Source organism: Ceratotherium simum, unplaced genomic scaffold (assembly GCF_057802395.1).
Source record: "Ceratotherium simum simum isolate JZ-2026a unplaced genomic scaffold, ASM5780239v1 HiC_scaffold_43, whole genome shotgun sequence".
NCBI lineage: Eukaryota > Metazoa > Chordata > Mammalia > Perissodactyla > Rhinocerotidae > Ceratotherium > Ceratotherium simum.
The window spans coordinates 5,821,052-5,843,201 of record NW_028261259.1 but is presented as its reverse complement, the minus strand read 5'-3'; the positions used below and the strand labels follow the sequence as shown (position 1 = coordinate 5,843,201).

General features: G+C 46.8%; 1 protein-coding gene and 1 pseudogene across 1 annotated transcript in view; one reads left to right on the top strand and one right to left on the bottom strand.

Moving 5' to 3' along the window:
• The first annotated feature begins 1,699 nt into the window (after positions 1 to 1,699).
• LOC147911474 (uncharacterized) overlaps positions 1,700 to 22,150 on the top strand; it is an 84,673-nt gene continuing 64,222 nt past the window's right edge. The window contains exons 1-6 of the mRNA XM_087427938.1: positions 1,700 to 1,834; positions 2,206 to 2,296; positions 2,807 to 2,876; positions 3,002 to 3,136; positions 4,406 to 4,463; positions 18,662 to 18,830. Of these exons, the coding sequence (XP_087284064.1) occupies positions 2,274 to 2,296; positions 2,807 to 2,876; positions 3,002 to 3,136; positions 4,406 to 4,463; positions 18,662 to 18,830 (455 nt within the window). The 5' untranslated portion in view covers positions 1,700 to 1,834; positions 2,206 to 2,273. The remainder of the gene's footprint in view (positions 1,835 to 2,205; positions 2,297 to 2,806; positions 2,877 to 3,001; positions 3,137 to 4,405; positions 4,464 to 18,661; positions 18,831 to 22,150) is intronic.
• Positions 8,081 to 8,717, bottom strand: LOC101404949 (methyl-CpG-binding domain protein 3-like 1; annotated as a pseudogene).

Here is a 22,150-nt window from a genome sequence, read left to right as displayed (position 1 = left end):
CCTCTGTGCCTGAACTGAGGAGCAGACTTTCTCTTGGGGGTTGGCCCCAGTGGCAGTGTGCAGGCAGCCCCTGATTCCCTCTGGCCCAGCTCCCAGGCAGTCTTTGCAGAACTCCACTCAGGATGTCATCGAGTAGCTGCCCAATGGTTTCAACTCCACCAACTCACTAGACAAGGAGCAGGTGCATGAGGCTACCCACACTATCCAGTGCTGCTCTGAGATGAGAGCTGGAGCAGAGGGCCTCTACACTCAGGACCTTGAGATGATGGGTTTGGACCAGAACTAGGGTGGGACCAGTCAGGGGCTGTCTCTTTTTCAAGCTAAAGGGGATGTACATGTAGGTCACCTTGCCTGGTTCAGAGCTGAGCTGCTGTGACCCTCTTTCCTTTGTCTGGTGTGAGCTTTTGGAGGCCACTGAGGCAGAGCCAGAGGGTAAGGGGGACTGCAGGCTGCGTATTCCTGAAAAGGAAGTGGGATCTTTCTTGTGTTTAGAAGGACACATGGAAAGTCAGCTATGTGGGTGAATCTTTCTCTTTATCCCGCTGCAGCGCCAGCTGCAGAGCTCCAGCCGGTGGCAGAAGCAGAGCAGTGGGCAGTGGTGGAGGTAGAGCTGGCTCCAGCTCCGTTGACAACACCCCCTCTAGCACTGGAGCCAGTGTCCAGCAGTGTTGGAGCTGGAACAAGGGCCGATATCGGCTGCAGCAGGAGTGGGAGCTGCTGAGCTGGAGACACCTGGACCATCATTTCTAGTGGGAAGTCCATCTCCACCTGCAGCTAAGAAGCATGAGAAGCCTAACCTCACGACCTTCCCACCTAAGCTGGTGGTGGAGCAGTAGACCATGATGGATGCGGTGAGCAGCTGGGCTCTCAGGGCGGGGTGGGGCAGGCCTGCCCTCTGCCATCGTTGCCCCAGACCTGATCCAGACTCCTATGATCTGGGCCCGAATCCTGTCTCCACCCCTTACCAACCATACGACCTGGGCAACTTTCTGAACCCCCAAACATTTGCTGTCCACCTGCAGAGCGTAGAGGTGGACACTAACAGGACCTGCTGCACAGAGTGGCTGTGCCAGCTCCATGAGGTAGAAGAGATGGAAAGCTGGGTGGGGCCTGGCCCATCAGTGGTGGAGGGGAACTCACTGTGTGCAGCCAGGTCCCTGGTGGCCCAACCGTCTGCTCAGGAGGCTCAACAGCCTCAGGACTTATTAGACACCTGATGTGTACTTCACTATGTGGGAGACAGACAAGGCCCGTGGTTGTAGCTGCCACAGGGGAATGTGCATCAGAATGGGGAGGGGGAAGGGGGGGATCAGGTTGTTGGAAGATGCCCCCTTGGGATGAGCCGAGCTGAGTCACCATCTGGAGCTTGGAGTTAACCAAAACAGGCTGGATGCAAATGCCCCTCTCCCTTCCCTGCCAGTATTGGGTCCTGGGTCATCCTCTGCTGGGTGCCTGCAGTGGACAGAGAAGAAAAGCCAGGGACTCTCACAAGGCTCAGGCCACATCCTGAGCTTCCTGAGCTCCAGCTCTAAATTGTGACCCCTGTGTGGGACTTTGGGGGCTGTGGACACAGAGCTGGGGTGTGGCAATGCTGGGTGACACTCCCCCTGTTCCCCAGGAGCTCTTCCAGAAGGTTATGCCCTCTCATTGCCTGGGCTCAACCTGGGGCAAGAGGAACAAGCCCGCCAATGAGCACCTGGCACCCACCGTCCGGGCCAATGTCGACCACTTCAGAAGGGTTGCCAACCTCGTCATCACCACCTGCCTTGGGGACCGGAGCATGATGGCCCAGGACAGGGCGAGGGTGGTGGAGCGCGGGATCCAGGTGGCCCAGGTGTGCTGTGGGAGGCCCAGTGGAGCCCCTCTCTGGAGCCTTGGGAACTGCCTCCACCTTTATCAGCTCCCAGGATTGAAGTGTGTGGTCTAAGCCCCTGCAAGTCCCTAGGTCCTTCCTGCCAGGGGCACGCTGACCTTGACTCCAGGTCCCAGTGCGGGGATGCTCACTTCCTACCTGGCTCCCTCCCTGGGTTGAGCTAAAATCCTCCTCCTTGTGAGTGTTACACTTTGGGTCCTAAATGTGCCCTTCTGGGGCTCCCTGAACATCTGTCTCATCCAGGAGGGGAGATTTAAATAGAAGGGGACTGAAGCTAGAGCAAGCAGGGCTCCAGCGCCCCACCTCACAGCTCATTCTCTTCCCTTTCCCAGGAGTGCTAGATCCTGAAGAACTTGTCCTCGCCCCGCACTGTCATCTCTGCTCTGCAGAAATCCTCCATATGCCACCTGAAGAACACATGGGGTAAGTTTCCTGGTGGGTTGGCCTCTCTCCATAGGAGGACCAGGGTGGATGGGGGATCTCCTGTATGTCTGCCATTGGCCCCTCAGTCAGCTGGGAACTCCTGGGAGGCAGCAAATGATGGGGACAGGGCCTGGGCCTCAGCGGTGGGTCTCTAAGTCTCCCGGTGTCCTTAGTGCACCAATTCTGCTTCAGGACTTGGTTTCCCTAAATGCCAGGTACTGGATTGAGCCACATTGGAGATTTTCAAGTGTTTATAGCAACAGAAATCTATGCCCAGTTGAAACTCAAAGTGGTCAAAAGAGAGCTGCTCTGTATAGCTGGGGAATGGATACCCCAGTGACCAACAGGAGAGCCCCCTCCCAGTCCCACGAGACCTTAGCGCTCAGAGGAGCCCAGTGAGAGCACTCCTCCAGGCAGTTTGAATCTCTCAGGTTGTCAAAGAAAAGGATTTGCACTTAGACCCCTCACATTATCCCTAAATTTATCCTTCCCTCTTTCCCCTACCCTCAGGGAGAGCCCTGAAAAACTTAAAGAGCACTATAGCCAAGACGAGTCCTTGAGCAGAGAACTGATGACCAAGGTAGAGTGGAGTCTGGGGGTCTGGAAAGAGAGGAGGGGCCGGGGGGGAGGGGGACAGACCAAGCTGTGGTTTTGAGAGTTTCTCACTTGAACTTTCTCTGAAACATTCCTGTCTATCTTGTCCAGGTTAACAAGCAGAGGGATCTGTTCTGCCCATGGGCAGGTGGGGTGCCATTTTTGGGCAGGAGGCCTTGGTCATGGGACACAGTGGTGTTGGCTGGGCTGTTCCAGGACGAGTTGCCGAGCTGGCACCATCAGCAGGTCTCTGGCTTCCATGCACGTCCATCCTGCTGGATGTAGCTTCTTCCAGGCTGTTGGGTGGTTGGGGTGGGTTTATTCCTCAGCCTAAACCTGTCCTCAGGAAGCCAGGACCCTGCTGCTCCTTCTGTCTTCACCATGTCTCCAAGGGGAGGTCACCCTGCCTGCCCCAGGGACGGGCACAGCAGGGGATTCCCCTGGCCCAGGTGGACAAACAGGCTGCTCATCCTTGGATCTGAACAGCTGGACCAGAGACAGATGTGTGTGTGTTCTGGGACACCCCCTGAACCCCCTAGAGCAGTCACTCATTGTCAACCACAGGAGTCGCACCTGAATGCCTGGTTGGCAATGACATATACCCCAGGTGGCTTATGAGTAGCATCTAGGCAACTGATGGATTCTTAGTGGATCCTGCTGAAAGGACATTAGGAGCTTCATGTAAACGGGGAAGAAAAGCGTCCTGTCACCCCCTTCCCTGTTGATCAGAGGTGGCACCTTGTGGGTCCACTTCCTGAGTGGATAAAGAAAGAGTTCAGTGCAGGGGAATATCCTGAGTGGTTCTTTGGGGAGGAGAAGGGTTTGGCATTGCCTCTGTACAGCATGGGGGAGAGACACTCCACGGGACTGGGGCAGACAGGAGCCACTCAACCAGACTCCCAAGACACCACATCCTCTCCATCCACAGCTTGGCCCAGGGCGAAGCTTTGAGAGCTCAGGGGACAGGACTGTTGTCAGTGGTGGGGCTGGGGGTTAGGCGAGGATGTTGGAACAGGGCCTCTGGCTGAGAGGGGCAAGCGGCCTCTCCTCTGTGGGCCCCTGAGCAAGTCTCTGCCCATGTTTGGGCCTTTGTCTCCACATCAGGGAAATGGAGGGATGGTGATTGTGTGGTGCAGGCCTCACAGGGTGGTGTTGAGGTAAGAGGGAGGAAAGGAACGTGGGAGCTTTCTGCCTACTCCACCTGGAGGGGTGAGGGCCAGAACAATGATGACAGTCTTGTGACACTGAGTCCTCATGAGAACCTGTGTGGTAGCTGGAGTTCTCACACTTTCCAGATGAGGAAACAGGCTCAAGGAGGCCAGGCCACAAGCTCAAGCTCACACCCAGAGTGAGGTTGGAGCTGGGCTTGTTCTGGAATCACAAGACCTTGGAGGATGGAATGGCATTGGTACCAGTTGACTCAAGTCAGATGTCCAGTGTCGGAGGCCAGTGGTGCTGGAGAGAAATGGGGTGAGGGGAGTATGGCCTCGCTGACACTGTCCTCGACCCTGACAGGAGGGGCCCTCCACGTTTGCTCCCCCAGAGAGTGCAGGAGAAGCAGCAGCAGCAGCAGGTGAGTGTGCCTGTGGGGGAGGGTCTCTGTGCTCCCAGCTGGAGGCCTCAAATCAAGAGAGGAGGGCCCTTCCTCTTGGTGCCACAGTGTCTGAATCCCCCAGTAGAAGTGACCAAGAGGAGGGCCTGGAAGAGCTGGTGCAGGATGAGTTTGTTGTGGGGAGGGCCAGGGAAGGCACACCCTGTGATTTGCCAGAAGCCGGCCCTGGGATGTGAGGAGGAGGAGTGTGGTGTTCTTGGGGTGTGAAGGGAGGAAGAATTGAGGGGAGGCTGCTGAGGGTCCTAGGCTGCTCCTCGTGGGAACCCTGTGGTGGGCCAGGAGGCTGAGGGTGGGGACTTTTCAGGAGAGGGTCTACATGGGGTCTACTTGAGAGCAAGGGCTCATCCCACCCGCACCCCGATGTCACAGGGTGTCTTCCCCTATCTTGGCAATCTGCTCAGTGACCTGCTGATGCTGCACCTGGCGATGGGTGACTATCTCGAGGTGGGTGAACCTGAGGACTAGGCAGGAAGGACCAGGATTCTGAGCCTTGGGATGCGGGAGCCCCCAAACTGAGCTCTGAGTTCTCAGCACTTGGCACATCTCCTCTCATGAGAGCCTCGCAGCTGCCCCTGGGAGCTGGGGCATCAGGCCCATCTTAGGGATGAGTGAACAGAGGCTCCGCCTGAGACATCCATTCCCATTCCTCAGGCTGGGGAAGCTCAGAGCTGCCTGATGGCACAGCTGTGTGAGGTTTTATCTAAGCTGGACTCTGACTGTCCCTCCCATGCTGCCCGTGGAGGGAGAGAGAAGTTGGGACCCCCAAGTCAGGCAGCACATATGTGGCTGAGCAGTCCCCTCTGCCAGAGGCCTCAGCCTCCAAGTCTGTCATCAGAGAGGGTAGTACTGCCAGGTCCCTCAGCCTCACCCCCATGTCCTTCTCTGGAGCCCAGAGACCGTCCTAGGTCCAAGTCCTGTTTTCTCTGCATGCCCCGCCCCCTCTGGGGACCTGGCAGTAGTGCCACATGAGAAGGGGTGGACATAGGGGGCTAGTCAGGCTAGGGGGCTCTGTCTGATGGACTCTGGCTGTCTGCCTTCCAGGGGAATGAGATCAACCTTGAGAAGAGGACTGAGGTGAGCAGCTGCGGCACTCCCTGCAGGGGAGGGGAAGGAGGTGGAAATCAGAGACCCTCTGGGCAGAACAGTTTCTGGCTCCACCCCTTGTATCTTACATTGAGTGGAAGATTTTGATAGAAGTGGGAGACCCATCCAGTTGGCGCGTGGGTTGAGGGGAGGATGACATCAAGGAAATCTTCCTGGAGGAGGGGCTGATTATTCCCATTCTGAGAACAGGTAGAGCCTGGATGGAACTGGAGGGAAAGAGGCATCCCAGGACTGGTCCCCTGCCCCACTCCTCACCCCCCACAAGGCCCCTGCAGCATCCTCCTCCCAGGCCCTGTCTGCATCCTCTCCTTCCCTCTGGTCCCAGAAATACCGAGTCATGAGGGAGATCCTGCTGCTCCAGGTCGCTGCAAAGAATTATAACAAGACCCCAAGGAGTGATTTGGGGCCTGGTTCCAGGACATGGAGCTGCTCAACGAGAATGAGTGAGGCCGGGCAGGAGTTGGATGAGGGCAGGGGTGGATTCTCCCTGTTGGCCAGTCCAGAGAGCCTGTCTCCGTAGCTCCCTGGTCAGCCCCAGGCCTTATTGCATGGCGACCTCTGGGACACCCAGACCCCAGCAGCTGAGGTTTCTTTTGACCAAATTTTAGGAACTTTTAGTTTTCTAGTTCAATCTCTGGAATTTCATCAGCTCTAAGTGGGGAAACCAATGTAAAAAGATCAAAACGTGCACGTGGAGAGGACAAGGCCCGAGGAAGATCATTTGCAAATGGACTAAAGGCAGGCAGGACTTTCCCTCCTGAGACCCCTCTAGGGGCTCCGTGTTCACCCCTGACCTAGATTTGAATCCTGCTGGGATCCTTGTACAGGACTCTGAATTCCTTTTCCTGCTTGATTTGTATCCAGGAGGAACGATTTCTGATGCAGCTTTTAAGGCTACTGCTGGGCCTTGTTACATAAACATGACTGCTCCCTGTGAACTAGGATTTTCAGCACCCCTGCCTTCCTTATGCAATTCCCTTTAGGGCAGAAATTCCCTAGAAGGCCCCCAGCCTCCTCCCTGGCTTGGCCTGATGGATCCCGAGTGAGCTCTACTTTGCCAGGATAAGGGACCATAATCCTGGCCAGTCAGTGACCCCACATTGTCCCTTGCTGTCCAAGGTGAATTCTGAGCTCGTGTCCTTCTGAGGTCCATGGTCTTGGACAATCCTCCAGTTTACACACTCAGTGTTGGTGTTTCGAACTCGTCCAAATGGGGCAATTGGGCCCGAATCATTAAAGTGTGTCACCCCTGGGTGGCTGTGTTTTTTTCCCCAGTCTGGTGCTGTGGTTACATTACAACCAGCTGCTGGGGTGTGAACCCTGTTTGGAGCTTTGAAAGATGAGGCATGACAGGGGTGTTGGGGGGTCCAGCAGGGAATGCCACGGAACTGATGATCCATGGACGTACATGAACACAGCCTTACCAATTAAAATACTGAAATGCTTCCCATCTGGTGGTGAATAGACACTGCTCTGAGCTCACATCAAGAACCTGCCCCATGACTAGCAGCTTTAAAAGGGTTACCAAGTGGCATTTTGAACCTCTTCCCTTGGGAACACCCTGTAAGACAAGGGCCAGATGAATCGCTTGGCACTTGTGAGCTATCCCCTCCTTTCTGATGGCTGCAAGTGTCACCCAGACACACAGGCTGGACTCTGCCAGGGAAGCCTTCTCAGGACAGCCAGAAGCTGAGGATGAATTCTGGTTCCCGGCATCCCAGGCCCTTCCTGACATGGCACAGCCACCCAGGAAAGTGGTTTGGTAATGGAAAGACTGGGAAGGCCGTACTTTCCCTCCAAAGAGAAAGAGAAGTGCCAACAGTGAAAGCTTGATCCCTCAAATAGACAATTAAATCCCAACAAGCAGTGGGTTCTTGTCAGATTACTGACGCTGAAAAGGCCTCTTTTGATAATAGCCCGATCCCCCAACTGCCATGTCCATCTTCATGAATCAAACTTCCAACATATATGGATCTAAAAAACTGAGGGAAATCTGGTATTTCCTTAGATGCAACTCTGAATTTGCATGCAACAAAGAACATAAAAATGGAGACCTAGAAGTAAATACCTAATTTGAGTACATAGACATCAAAGTGCTTTTGAAACAATATTTTGGAATCTATTGGAATATTACACAAAAAGAATAATCCACTTTTAGTAGGTTTTACTGTGACTGTGAGGGGAAAAACTGAATCATCTCGTGACATTGATAACTCGCTGCTGACTTGAAAGTACAAATAAATAATGTACGTAGTAAAAGAAAATGAGAGAACAGCATGAAAAAGGAAGATCTTTCTCTCCTCACCTGAAACTCAACCTCTCACCTCAGAAAGAAACCGCTGTCTATATTTTCTATGTCACGCAGCAGAGTTTAATAAAAGAAACGTATTGGTATGTTTTAAAGTTTCAAGAGCTCAAAGCAAGGAAACATTAGGGACGCTGCCAAGAGACCTCACTGAGGTGCCTGATACATTTCATTTGCTGTCAGGATGTCCTTCTTGACCCCTCACTTTCTCTGCCTCGCTAGCAAGTCTGTCCGCCATCAGTGCTATCACCAGTCTCTCTCCTGTGCTCCTCACTGCCCTTTCCTCCTTCCTGATACCTTCCTCAGTCACCAGAAATTGTTGGCAGTGGAGCTGTGGAATGCCCAGATCAGCTCCTGGAATCATCTCTGCCAAATCTGAAGACCGGCAGGAGTGGGCATGGGACCTGGAGTGCAGACCACCTGCGAGCACACCTGGCAGGGATTCACCTGTGTGACTAGGTGCAAGTTTTTGCAACGCTTTGTCAAGATTGAAAGGACTTACTAGTTGTCCAGCACTGCTGCAGGCCTGGAGTCCTTGTGGTCTCTCGGGCCAGCAGACCTGGTGGGACTGGTCCAAGGTGTCCTCCCAGAGACCCGTCACTGCCAGGATGGGATAGGATTCTAGTAACCGGCCTCTTGACTATGTCACTGGACATCCTCATAGGGATGAAGATGCTTAAACCAGGCTTTGGTTTGGACTAGTTCCCACAGTCACGCTGCTTCCTCTGTGAAGACATGACTATCATCCTTCTTTTCCTCTTACCCTACAAAAATAAATCATGAAATTGGGTCAAATGATAAAGGAAGCCTGCCATTTTAGGACAATTATCCTGGCTGTTTTGTACTTCCACCCTCCCTCTATCCTCTGGGGATAGATCTGACCTGTGTCCTGGGATGTCATCAGGCAGATTTGCATCAAGAACAGAAAGCTCCAGGTCAAAACTCAAGGCTACTCCAGATCATTTCTCTCCCTCCATCCTGTTAACACCCCCTCCTTGTTTGAGTGTGTTTCTATTCTTTTCTTGTCCTTGTCACTCTCAACCGCACAAGTCCTGGCACTCCCTCTCAGGACAGTCGGTCCCCAGTCCTTTACTGAATCCCAAATCCTACCATTTCTGTGTTTTCTGACTACTCATTTGCTTAATCCATTGACCACTCGGTGTTCATAGAAGTGAAATCAATAGTGACATTGTCAACCAGCCCCTGTTAGCGACTTACTCCCACATCCCAGATGTTCACATAATCCAAATGGTTATGTTCAAAGTAAATAATTCAGAAAACATATTCACCCACCACAAATTCCTGATATCTAATACTTTTATTCAAACACTCATACAGTGGATACCTGTCCCTCAAGATCAGAAGTAATGCCAGATCACCGATCCTCACCTTAATTTCCTCCTACACCTATCAATCTTGGATTCCATGGACTATGATCTCAATAATTTCCTTGGAATAATAAAAAATTCATTACCACTCATTTATGTTGTAAACCTCCAAACCCAGACGATCCCGATTATCTGCCATGCCACAGCTACTGCTGGTCTTATAACAAGCTGAAGAAAAAGCACGAAACATGATCTTTTGGTACCACTGTAAATACAAAACCATCTGCATCAACTGGGAAGCACTCATAATGCCTGAAAATTTTGTTCTCTTTTTTTGTGTTGGCTCAATAACAAAAAGAAAAATCAATTAAAAAATGGACACGGGGGCTGGCCCTGTGGCTTAGCGGTTAAGTGTGCACGCTCTCCTACTGGCGGCCCGGGTTCGGATCCCCGGCGCGCACCAACGCACCGCTTCTCTGGCCATGCTGAGGCCGCGTCCCACATACAGCAACTAGAAGGATGTGCAGCTATGACATACAACTATCTACTGGGGCTTTGGGGGAAAAATAAATAAATAAATAAAATTAAAGGCAAAAAAAAAAAATTGGCAAAGGACCAGAATAGACTTTTTCCAATGAAGACATACAAGTGGCCAATAGGTGTATGAAAAGGTGTTTGGCATCACTAATCAGGGAATGCAAATCAAAACCACAATGAGCTATCACTTCACACCTGTTAAGATGGCGATTATCAAAACAACTAAAGGTGGCAAATGTTGGTGAGGATGTGGAGAAAAGAAACCCTTGTGGGAATGTAAACTAGTACAGCCATTATGGAAAACAGTATGGAGATTCCTCCAAAAATGAAAACTAGCACATGATCCAGCAATCCCACTTCTAGTATATACCCACAGGAATTGAAATCAGGTTCTCAGCGAGATACCTGCACTCTAATGTTCATTGCAGCTAATTTACAATAGCTAAGACACGGAAGTAACCTAAATGTCACTGATGGATGAAAGGATAAAGAAATGGAATATTAGTCAACCTTGAAAAAAGAAGCAATTCCTGCCATTTTTGACAACATGGATGGACCTGGAAGACATTATGCTAAGTGAAATAAGGCAGACAGAGAAAGGCAAATACTCACTTATATGTGGAATCTAAAATAGTTAAACTCATACAAGCAGAGGTTAGAATGGTGGTTGCCAGGGGCTGGGAGGATGGAGAATTTGGGAGCTGATGGTCAAAGGATACAAAGTTTCAGTTATCAAGATAAATAAGTTCTGGAGATGTAGGCTACGGCATAGTGCCTACAGGTAACAAGACTGTCTTGCATACATCACATTTGCTAATAGAGTAGATATTAAGAGATCTTACCACAGAATAATAGTAATAAAGGAGGTGAGAGAAAACTTTGGGAGGTGATGGATATGTTTGTGGCCTTGATGGTGGTGACAGTCTCAAGGGTGTATACTTATGTCCTAATTCATCAAGCTGTGTATGGAAAAGTATGACATCATCGTTGATTCTTCTGCATCTTGAAATACGCCATGTCCTCATCACATGAGAAAATTTTGTAACTATATATGGGGACAGATGTTAACTGGACTTATTGTGCTGATCATTTCGACATATACTCAAACATTGAATCATTAAGTTGTACCCCTGAAACTAATATAATGTTGTATGTCAACTTTACCTCAGGTAAAAAAACACAACAGACAAAATGATTTGAATATTGTAAAGGAGTTCAGTGAATCCTTGAAACTGCCCCACTCCTATATGGGAGTTACAGGAAGCAGAGAGGATGAAGGAAAATGGAAGAAAGTTGTACAAAAGAGTATTCAAATTAAAATCATTTGAGTTGCTATCAGCTCCTTGTGGCAGAGTTCTGTGAGCACTGATCTTCTTTCACTTTTATCCTGGAAAAGCATACTTTCAGATCCAACCCATAATAGTTCATCATTTGCTCTAATACGAAAATCTCAACTTAATAAATAAAACCAAAACCATCCCTTATGTATGAATAAAGTTAGTGAACTTTACAGAGAAAAGAGCATATTTGCACAATCTCAATAAAGGAAACAGAAGAACTGAATGATGATCGAGTCTCAGTCAAGCTTATCTTTGAAAGCCAGTGAAGCCAGGATATCTTTTCAAGGATGTGTGTAGAGCTGTCAGCCTTGGAAGATAGAAATAGTGGCCTCCTCTAGAGCAAAGGACAGGCTTGCTTACTGCTCAGTATAATAGAAATAACACCCCTCCCTGGGGCAAAGGTCAGCAGACTTCCTGCCCATTATCAAAGATTTGAGTTCCTTAAGCTCTGAGTTCTTGCAACCCTCTGCATGTCACCTGGCCCACTGTGTATCACCCTGTAGGAAGTGGGATTTAGTGAACTGGTGCAAATGTTGATACTCTGGCCACTAGTATTGTTGTGTCATTAAGTCCTTTGTCTCTGACCCATGGGTCTAGTTTCTTTTGCCAGCATCTATAAGACCATGGTAGGCTGACTTATTAGCTTGCAGCTAAGGTAAAATATCATACCTTTCACGGTTCCTGACAAGCCCTTAATGTAACTAGTACTCTTAGGAACAGAGAGCTATCCAGAACAATATGTATGAATATTCTTCATCGAAGACTTCATGCAACCAAAACTTTAATAAGTCTCTCTGATCTCTTTTATTTCTACCCCAAGTAGAAGGAGAGGCACCAAACTATTACAGACCTAGGGCTTGTGCAAGCCACCTGGAGACCTAGTGACCAGAAACTTCCCATGGGGAGCAAAGACAGATGGGCATATTTCCAAAATGGACACATATGTCTCCTTATCATCCAAAAGATAGTACGTTATCTTAATTTATGATGATTTCATTCATTAAAATCTTGTGATGGGCCAAAGATGCACATCTAAGAAGAGTGAGACACATGGCAGTTGTAAGCAGATTAACACATTTGGTGAATATCAAACTCTGAACTAAACTTAGTGTTCTAATCAATTATAAGGTACAACAAATTTAATTAGGTCAATTAAATGATCTTTAATGGTATGCCTGATTATTACTCTGCAATAATGAACAAGAAACTCATGTAAATAACTATAATTGGTCTTACTTTAAAATATAATAGTCAAGACTGTTTGAGATAAGCTGGAGAGAAGGAAGGGGAGAAATAGATAAAAGTTAGCTGCTCTGAAGCCACTCTCAAGACCCCTGGATCTACATGTAACCCAGGAGATCGAGGCAGATGGCTGTGTGCCTAGATCCTCCTGCACTGTGGTTCTCAGGGATGTCACAGGGCTGAAGCAGCTTCCTAAATCGTGTTTACACATCCATGTGTACAATACCCCTGACCATGGGGATGAAACACCATTCAATCATCCCTTACACCCCTCTAATTAACAATTAGATTTCAGAATCATTGTATCATTACATGATAATTTATTCTTCAAACCTGTAGGATGCCGAGCTAAAAGAAAATCAAATTTCAATGGCTTCTTTTCTTTGAAGGACCAAGATGTTCTTTCACACTTGGAATCCGGATTAGAGGATAAATCCATCAAATCAATGGAAACAAGTTATGAAATGGACAGAGGGATATTTCATTCATATATACACAGTTTGTACTGTGGCAAAAATAGAGTTATATTTTAAAAAATTAGAATTTCTTGAAATTTTAGAGATTTTAAAGACTTTGTTCTGCTTATACTCCCTTTGGTTTACCAAATCAAACTCACTCTTTAATGGGCATTTCTAGCATTGAGTGCTAATAACAGCAGCTTTTTAAATTCTTATTTTTCCCAGGTCAAACACCAAGGGTAGAGGTCATCAAAAGATCAAGTCTAATCTACCTACGGGTGTGGCAGGCTTAACTATGGATGTTCAAGCCAGACATTGCCAGAAGAACTACATCTCTTCACCCATAGGTGAGTTTTTACTAGTAATCACAGAAACTTAGGGATATCAAAGGAAATTTTTTATTAAGAACCCAAGTTATAGATTCCTCTCTTAGGTTCATTACTTTGAATTTTTGACTCAAATCATATATATCGATTGGACCATGTCCAATTCTATGATCTTTAGAAGATGCAACCTACAGCTGAAGAGAAACAGATACAACACCAATATCTTATCCTCTCTGAAGCCAAACTGAGAGCCCCTGGAGTCAGAAGTTTCCAAGAAAAGAAAAAGTCATCCATCTTCGGAAGAGAGACAGTAGAGGTTAGTCAAACATTCAACTTTAAATTGTTAACATGACTTGTTAGAATGTGATGGAACACACCTTCTAAGTTTCATGATTTTTCTCCAGAATATTGAGATGGATGACCTTGAAGTCCAGTTTCCCCATAAATGTATTTATTCCATGATAAAATTAATTTCCCTATAATTACCATGAAAATGTTATGTCATAGTCTCTGACTAAAAGGAAACAAAGCAAATTGAGCAGTTGAATAGCAGTGTAATTAATTCCATACAAGGATCTTTACTGCAGCGTTATGTATAATAGTGAAACTGGATGTAATCCCATTTCTATCAAAGAAGAAGTAAACAGATTATGGTATTCCTGTTCTTTGGAATACCTCTAAAACATCTAAAATGGTAAGTTAGAATGATGTGCACTGATAAGGGGAGAAGTCTATGATATATGATTTGGGAAACAGCAAATTGCAAAATGATGTAGTTATGTAATTTATGTTAAAAAACTTTATGTGTATTTATAAATTCATAGGAAATTTCCAGAAGAATAAACCCCACCCTGTTAACAATAGTGGCTTCTGAGTAGGGGAGTGAGTTTCAGGGAAGGGGATGAAAGGGGTGGGTTTCACTTTATATAGATCTGTGTACTTTGACTTTTTTTACAATATGTATTTCTTTCATAATTAGAAAAATGAATGATGTGACCATTTGGTGCAGGGCAACAGTATTATGTTCACCAGTCTCTGTACTGTATGTTACTGCACAGCACGGACTGTAGGAGAAAGCCCAGAGGTGCAATGAAGACAAAGAAGACATGACACCTGCAAAAAGTCAGTGGAGTATTTCTACGTAACAAACCTTCCAGGTGAGTGACGGTCAGTATCTTCCACTGATCCAGCTCTCACAATAAACCTAGAACATGCCCAGGGTAAGCTGGAGGACTACGCCCCACTAGTCCATTCCCCACCCAGGGCCTGTTTGTGCAGGGTGACTGCCATCAAGCAGACAATGGACTCAGTATGGGGCCTGTGCCTTTGGGGAGGCTGGTAGAGAGGGACAAAGTGGAACACCAGCTAAGTGCACACACCTGAGAGGTGGAGTTCCAGGAGGAGACTCAAAATGTACCAAGAAACTGCGTGAAGGGAGCTACTCGACCTCTCTGAGCCTCAGTGTCCCCCCCCTGTAAAATGGGGATCACAGGCCTACTTCACAGACCTGTTGGGGAAGATACATAAAAGTGCCTGTGACAGCCAGTGTCCACATTATTAACAAAGCCGTCTCCGACTTCAGAATAATCAATGAAAAGAATAATGTTGATGAGACCAAAGATGAGATGCTCAGCTTCATAACAGCCCCAGCAGCATGAGAGTGAGAGGAGCTCCGAGTAAGCAGGGTTCTTCACAGCTCCACTGGAGAGGATGAACATGGGCTACACCAGGATAAGTGGCTGTTGTACAGTGACTCGTGTAGTGAGGGTGGGTCCCTAAAGACACTGTGAAATCCAGTTACACACAGTGGCTCCTAGGAAACAACTAAAAGCAATCAACACAGCAGATAGGAATAGGAAGGGGGCGAGCAGAGGAGGGTCAGAGCCACAAAATCTGAAGGAAGACACTGAACCACGACAAGAGCCCAGCTCTGTCAACAGCTGCTGTGGTGGCACCAGGAGATCAAACGTCTGAGACAGCCATTGTGGGGACTGCTGGGAGCACAGTGGTCACTGAGGCCACACCCCAACAGCAGTGCATTGGAGCACACACACCCTGAGACTTTCCTCTCCATTAATCCTTGTTGTAAGATGATGAGGGCCGGCCCCGTGGCTTAGCGGTTAAGTGCTCACGCTCTGCTGCTGGTGGCCCGGGTTCGGATCCTGGGCGTGCACCAATACACTGTTTCTCCGGCCATGCTGAGGCCGCTTCCCACATACAGCAACTAGAAGGATGTGCAGCTATGACATACAACTATCCACTGGGGCTTTGGGGGGAAAATAAATAAATAAATAAAATCTTTAAAAAAAAAAAAAGGGCCAGCCCCGTGGCTTAGCAGTTGGGTGCGCGCACTCTGCTGCTGGCAGCCCGGGTTCGGATCCCGGGCACGCACCGCTTCTCCAGCCATGCTGAGGCCGCGTCCCACATACAGCAGCTAGAAGGATGTGCAGCTATGACGTACAACTATCTACTGGGGCTTTGGGGGGAAAAAATAAATAAATAAAATCTAAAAAAATAAAATAAAATAAGATGATGAATATCCTCATGTTACAATGTCTCTTTCCAACCCTTGTGGACGAGTGTAATCAGAACCCCCTGAAGAAGGCACAGGCCAGAATAGGATGGAACACTGGGGGCTGGGGGAGTGGCGCTGCACCTGAGCACACAGACTATCACCCGGGCCTATTGAACACGAGAGAAGAACCCAAGGATGTGGTCTAATGAGAATTCCCCGTCTTGCCACATTCAGAGACACTACAGAGTTTCTCTTCCGTTCTTTACAAAAATGTCAAAGAATTCATGCGTCATTAATTCATAAAGAGGCAAATTCTTGACAAAGTGACAGAGTCCAGATTCCATGACCAGGTTTTTCAGTTGTTTTGATAATATCCCACATTCAGGAATCAGAAATGTAACCTATTGGGTTACATATAATATAATATATGTATACATATACATATATGTATATATGTATATACATATATACAGAGGAGGAATCAAGCAACATATAATATAATGTAATATAAACAAGGACTTTTTTTAATGTAGATCAACGCCCAGATTTTTAGAGATGACATAAATCATGAAAGCTGCTAACCATTCCTCCACAGGTTTCAATAAGACTTTTAAGTTAATTTACCAATCTCAGGAAAAAAGAATTTGGCAATTCAAGTTTTTTGTTTCTGCATTCAAGCGTACAGTACAGGCAAGAGAATGAGCAGAAAAAAATTAACAAGAAGGTCTTGTGCTTGCCCAGTGGCTTAGCGATTAAGTGTGCGTGCTCTGCTATTGGTGGCCCGGGTTCAGATCCGGGCACACACCGATGCACCGCTTGTCCGGCCATGCTGAGGCCACATCCCACATACAGCAACTAGAAGGATGTGCAACTATGACATACAACTATCTACTGAGGCTTTGGGGAAAAAAAAGGAGGAGGATTGGCAATAGATGTTAGCTCAGAGCCGATCTTCCTCAGCAAAAAGAGGAAGATTAGCATGGATGTTAACTCAGGGCTGATCTTCCTCACAAAACAAAAGAAAAAAACAAGGTCTTGGTTGCATTTCATCTTTTGCAAATAAGCAGGATATTTTATGCTCTGTTCTTTTCACTACTCTAAACAATTTTTAAAGAATATGGTACATCTGACTATCCCTAGGCGTGTTTATCCTGGAACCTTGCCGGAATCCAAAGCAGAGATGTTAAAGCTGATGGGTTTCAAATGCTGCCCAAGTGCTGTCTACCTTGAACATCCCTCTCCCAAAGCTGGACCACCAGTCTCTTCCTGAGGGATCAGAGTCGTCACCCGTGTCCCTGAGAGACTGGCCACTCAGGTCTGAGCTGAGATTAGGTGATCAATCTAAATGGCAAAATGCTTAAGCTATTTTCATCTTAAGGATGCTGTTTCAGAGGCCCCTGCACTGGAAGGTGTTGGTGAAAATGTTCTATTAGATACTTGCCTGGGAATTGGGTTGTTCTCCTCTGCTCTTGGCGGATCCTGGGGAAACCAATGATTAACCTCACGGATGCCTCAACTTCCACTTCTGCGAAAAAGGCAAGCAACAGCCACTGTTACCACCCTGCAAAGCTCTTAAGTTGTGCTTGCAAGAGGGGCCACAAGGGCGAATGTCTCCCAAAAGCTGATGAAATGATGGCACTTTGGCTGGAGAAGGCAGAGGGCAGCAGGCAGAGGAAAGTTTCTGGGATGTCAAACCAGTTCCCATAAGCACTTTATGGAAACACCTGGCCCTGGACTAGGTAGGAAGATGTGGAAAGACCCACAGACATGCAGGTGGGAGGAGGAATCAAGCAACGGAGGGAGGCGATGTGGAATAGACATGAGTCTGGCTTCAATTTTGGACAAAAGCAGTTGCACGATGCAGGCCCGCGGCTGCCCATGCAGCCGCCAGACCCTCCTAACTCCTTGGTCCCTCTCGTCCTGTCACATCCCTCTGAGACTCAGTCCACGTGGAGCAGGTGCAGGACCACAAGGCAGAGCACACCTCCTTGCTCCTCCCCTCAGGGTTAGGCACTACCCCGTGCCCAGAGCCTCCTGGGATTTGTAGTCCTGCGGTCCTGCAAGCTCCCAGCTGGGAGCGGTTGAGAGACAAAAGCTCCCAGCATGCACAGCTAGGGGCCCCAACTCCCTCCTTGTCCCTCCACCCCTGGGCCCCACTCCTCTCCTTGTCCACCCCACCCTCTATCCTGCCTCTTCTCTCTACCCCGCCCACCCTCCCCCCCCTGCCCAACGCCTGGAGTATGCGCAGCGTGGTTGGGCTGCATCCCTTGAGGCCGGTACTCAGGTAGGGGTGGGGCTCACCAGCCTGGCTGTTGCTGAGGATGCTTGCAGCCCTCCTTGAAGCTCCCTGGCCAGTATTTGAAATGTAAATTCAATATCTAAAATGGAAATACCGGGTGACTGGGATCCTGGAATTTGCCTTTTCAAGGCCACTTGTCCTACTATCCCCTCCATCCCTCCAGGCTGCCATGATCCTCCCTCTCGACCCTGTGGTCAGGGTCGCTGCAGAGATCCTCCCTTTGGACCCCACCTGCCTGAAGGGCCCATACCTTGGTCAGGCATCTTAGAAGGACTGCCGTGAGCCATGTCATAAAAAGGAGAAAACATCACAGTGGACAGCCCCAATTCCTGCATATACAGACGGGAAACTTAGGTGCACTGGTAAGTGACTCCTAAGCCACTTCAGGGGACCACACGCACGCCCCTTCTCCAACGCTGCACACAGGCTTGTTCACTGGACTTCCTTATCCCAGTGTGGACCTCGTGGCCTCATTAACACAGGCAACAGCACTGAAACTTCCCGTTGGTCCTTCCCACAATGTCAGGGAAGTTTTTGTAGGAAGGTAATATTCAATTTCTGCTCTACTATAGGGCTGGCTCCTTGGCAACCAGTTTTAATATCCCTTTTTAAATATACCCTCAGAATCACAAAATAATTAAGCAAAATAATTTGTTGCTGTTGGGGGTTATGGTGATAACTCTCTGAAGTCATTTTTCCATTTAGCTACTCTGACTCCAAATACTACAGCACCACATGCTTCTCAGACTGGTAGATGCACAGCTCCACTTCTTTGCAGGGAGGATGCACAACAGCAGAATATCCGTGGCCCCACTTTCTGGAGCATCAGTATTACTACAAGATTTGGAAGAAGCAAAGTTAGGTCATTTCCAAGGTAAGGAATTAAAAACTTAAAACTAAGATGAGGTGGGAAAGTCATATACCATTAATATTTGTCAGTAATCTGTGCCTGAAATGTCAGACTTTCTCTGAGAAAGAACTCTGAGACCCTATTTCCCATTGTTTTAAATAGGAAAAATTAGAAGGCATAGCAAATCTATCGAAAAATCCTACCAATTTCCTAAGTCACGATATGGCACCTAGACATAAGTTATGAACATCATTGCTCCTCGTTTTCTTCCTCATTCAACCCAGTCCCACAGGTCTTGAGTGATTGCTGTGAACACGGCACTGTGCTAGATGTCAAGGCCTTGGTGAGCATCATTATGGGGGTGGACGTTGATGGAAAAAGATTGCATCATAAAAACTCAAAGCCATGCCACTTGCCAAATTGAGGCAAAAATGGAAAGACCTAGGGCACCAAGGAAGGGTGAGGGCATTAATAGATACTTGGGAGTATTAAAATCCATCTAATGGTGTCATGAGTGAATGTGTTCCACTTTAAAACAAAACACAGCTGTTGTTCTCAGATATTGAGTTTATCTTTGTGCAAATATGCAGGATTTAAAGTGTTTATTGATGTATAACATGCATACAGAAATATATGCAGAGGTCATCCATGTAAACCTCAAAGAATTATTACAAAGTGAACACACTTGTGTGACCAAGAACTAGCACCAGCTTCATTCAGGCCCCGACAATCCCTTTCTCCCTCCTTCCTCCCCAAAGGTAACCAATATCTTACCTGCAAACACTGTATATCGAGTTTGTCTTCTTATACAAGTGTTTTATTACAGGACAATTTAAACAATATACAAAATAAACAAAATAGCATAGTAGGCCCGTCACCCAACTTCAACAACTACTAATCATCTGCCATTTTTGTTTTATCCAGACTCCATCCCATTCTCACCTCATTTTATTATTCTTTTAGTCCTTTTTGTGTGTGGGGGGAGGTAAGATGTACACACACTGAAAGGCACAAATCTCAATCGTACAGTTTTAGCAAATAAACATGCCCATATAACCTTCACCTCTTTAAGAATGTATTTCCTTCACCCCCAAAAAACTCCTTCCTGTTCCTTCCCAGGCAATTTTTTCCTTCCCCCGAGGCAACCACTGTTCTGTTTTTTTCACCATAGGTTCATCTTGGCAGAAATCAACCCACGTGTATTGTTTTCTGTCTAGCTTGCATCCCTCAGCACGAGGTAGATGAGACTCACCCAGCACGTGTGTGTCAGCATTTGCTCCTCAGCACGGCTGAGGGCGTTCTGCTCTGTGGATGCCCCGAAGTGGGCTCGTCTTCCTCCTGGGGACGTGCAGGTCATCTCCTGTGAACATTCTTGTACAAACCCTTTTTGTATGCTGTTTAATTCCTTTATTAGCATTTAAGTGACACACCTTTGCAGTTTTTAGTGGTTGATCCAGATTACAATATGCATCTTTAACATATCACAGCCTACCTAGACTTAATAGTGCACCAGTTTAATCAATGTAAAATATGGAAGCCTTGCTACAGAACAGTTCCATTTACCTCTGTCTGTCCTTTGTGCTATGTTGTCATAAATTTTACATCTACCCATGTTATAAATCCCACAATACAGTGTTATGATTTTTCTTTAAATAGTCATAGGTCTTTTAAAGAAGTTAAGAGAAAAATGTTAAGTATTGGGAGGGAAATGTTTTGAGGATCTGCAAATGTACTGTTTCTTCTCTAAGTTTCACTCACAGTTTTTGCATTCATCAGTCAGTCTTGCCCACAGTAATTATTACTGTGGTGTTCTAGTGGCGATTTTCTATTTCATGCTATCCAGCCGCGTTTATTATTTGGAATTATGTGAGGAATATTCCCCCCCCCGCCTTCTTCCTGTCTTTCTCGCTTTCTCTCTTTCTTCCCCCCCCTTTTTTTCTTTCTTCCTTTCTTATTTAATCTTCTTTATATCAGTATAGACTCATGGATATTTATTTTATTCTCTGGGTAATAATCCAATGCTACCATTATTTATTTTGTTGCTCCCAGTTTTCCAGCTTGAACCATTGGGAAGTCTTTAAGATTGATTCCTTTTGACACATCTCATCATTTTCTGTGTTTTTTTTTGAAAGCACTTTCCTACTTTCTGGCCCTACAAGATGATCCATGTTCATCTTGTATTTTCCATCCCCAGATTTGAATTAGCCATTTCTCCAAGAAAACCTGGTTCTTTTTTATTGAAGAATGATATTTAGAAACCAAAATCTGGGAGCTAGGTGTGCTCATTGATACTAAGAGTGTCACTGCTTCTAGACCCTCTCAGCAGAGCTTGGAAATGTATGTATGAATATAAACTCAGGTATACACATCTACCTATCGATCTATCCATCTATCTATCAATCTAACTATCTATCTGGATAGATATATTAAAAGAGACATGGATTCATATTGATACTTAACTCCAATCCAGCACCACAGAGTTTATTCCAGCATTCTCCTTTTGTTTATTTGTAACTTCTTTCACCAACAGTGAGAAACAACTCCAGTTATCTACAATATATTTACTAATGTGTCAACTAGTTTCAGAATCGCTAATCCATACCCTTATGAGAAACAAATTTTACCACCTAGAGTACAGTGTTTTTTGTACAGTACTTTGGTTTTACAGTATCCCATCAAAACACTGTCTTCCAAAGTTACTTTAGGTCAGGACCTTTCATCCCCACCCCTTCTGTGTGGTTATGTCACATGCTTTGTAATACAGTGAGGTTCATTTGTCACTGCATTCCATCTGAGTTCCCCAGCATCCTGATTGATTTTTAAAATTTGCAGAGTAAAATTCACTCTATGCGGTGTACAGTTGTATGGGTTTTGACAACTTTACACGGTCATGTATCCACATCCACGGTACCACACAGAGCTGTTTCTTCCTACCCCAAAATTCTCTCATACTGTCTCTTTGTAGTCAACCCTCCCCACTCCATTCCTTGGCAACCACTGATCATTTCCATGCCTGTAATGCTGTCTTTTCTAGAAAGTCATATAAATAGAATCATATACTATATAGCCTTTTTGAATCTGGCTTCCTTCACTTCAGAGAATGTAAGCCAAGATTAATCCTTGTTGTTGTGTGAATCAAGAATTTATCCTTTTTATTGCCAAGTAGTATTCTAATGTACTGATGCACCACAGGTTCTTTCTCCATTCACCTGATGAAGGACATTTAGTTTGTTGCTGGCTTTTCACAATTATGAATAAAATGGCTATGAAGAGTCATGCAAAGAGTTTTGTTTAAACATTAGTTTTCAATTTGCTTCAGTAAATACCTAGGAGTAGGATATCTG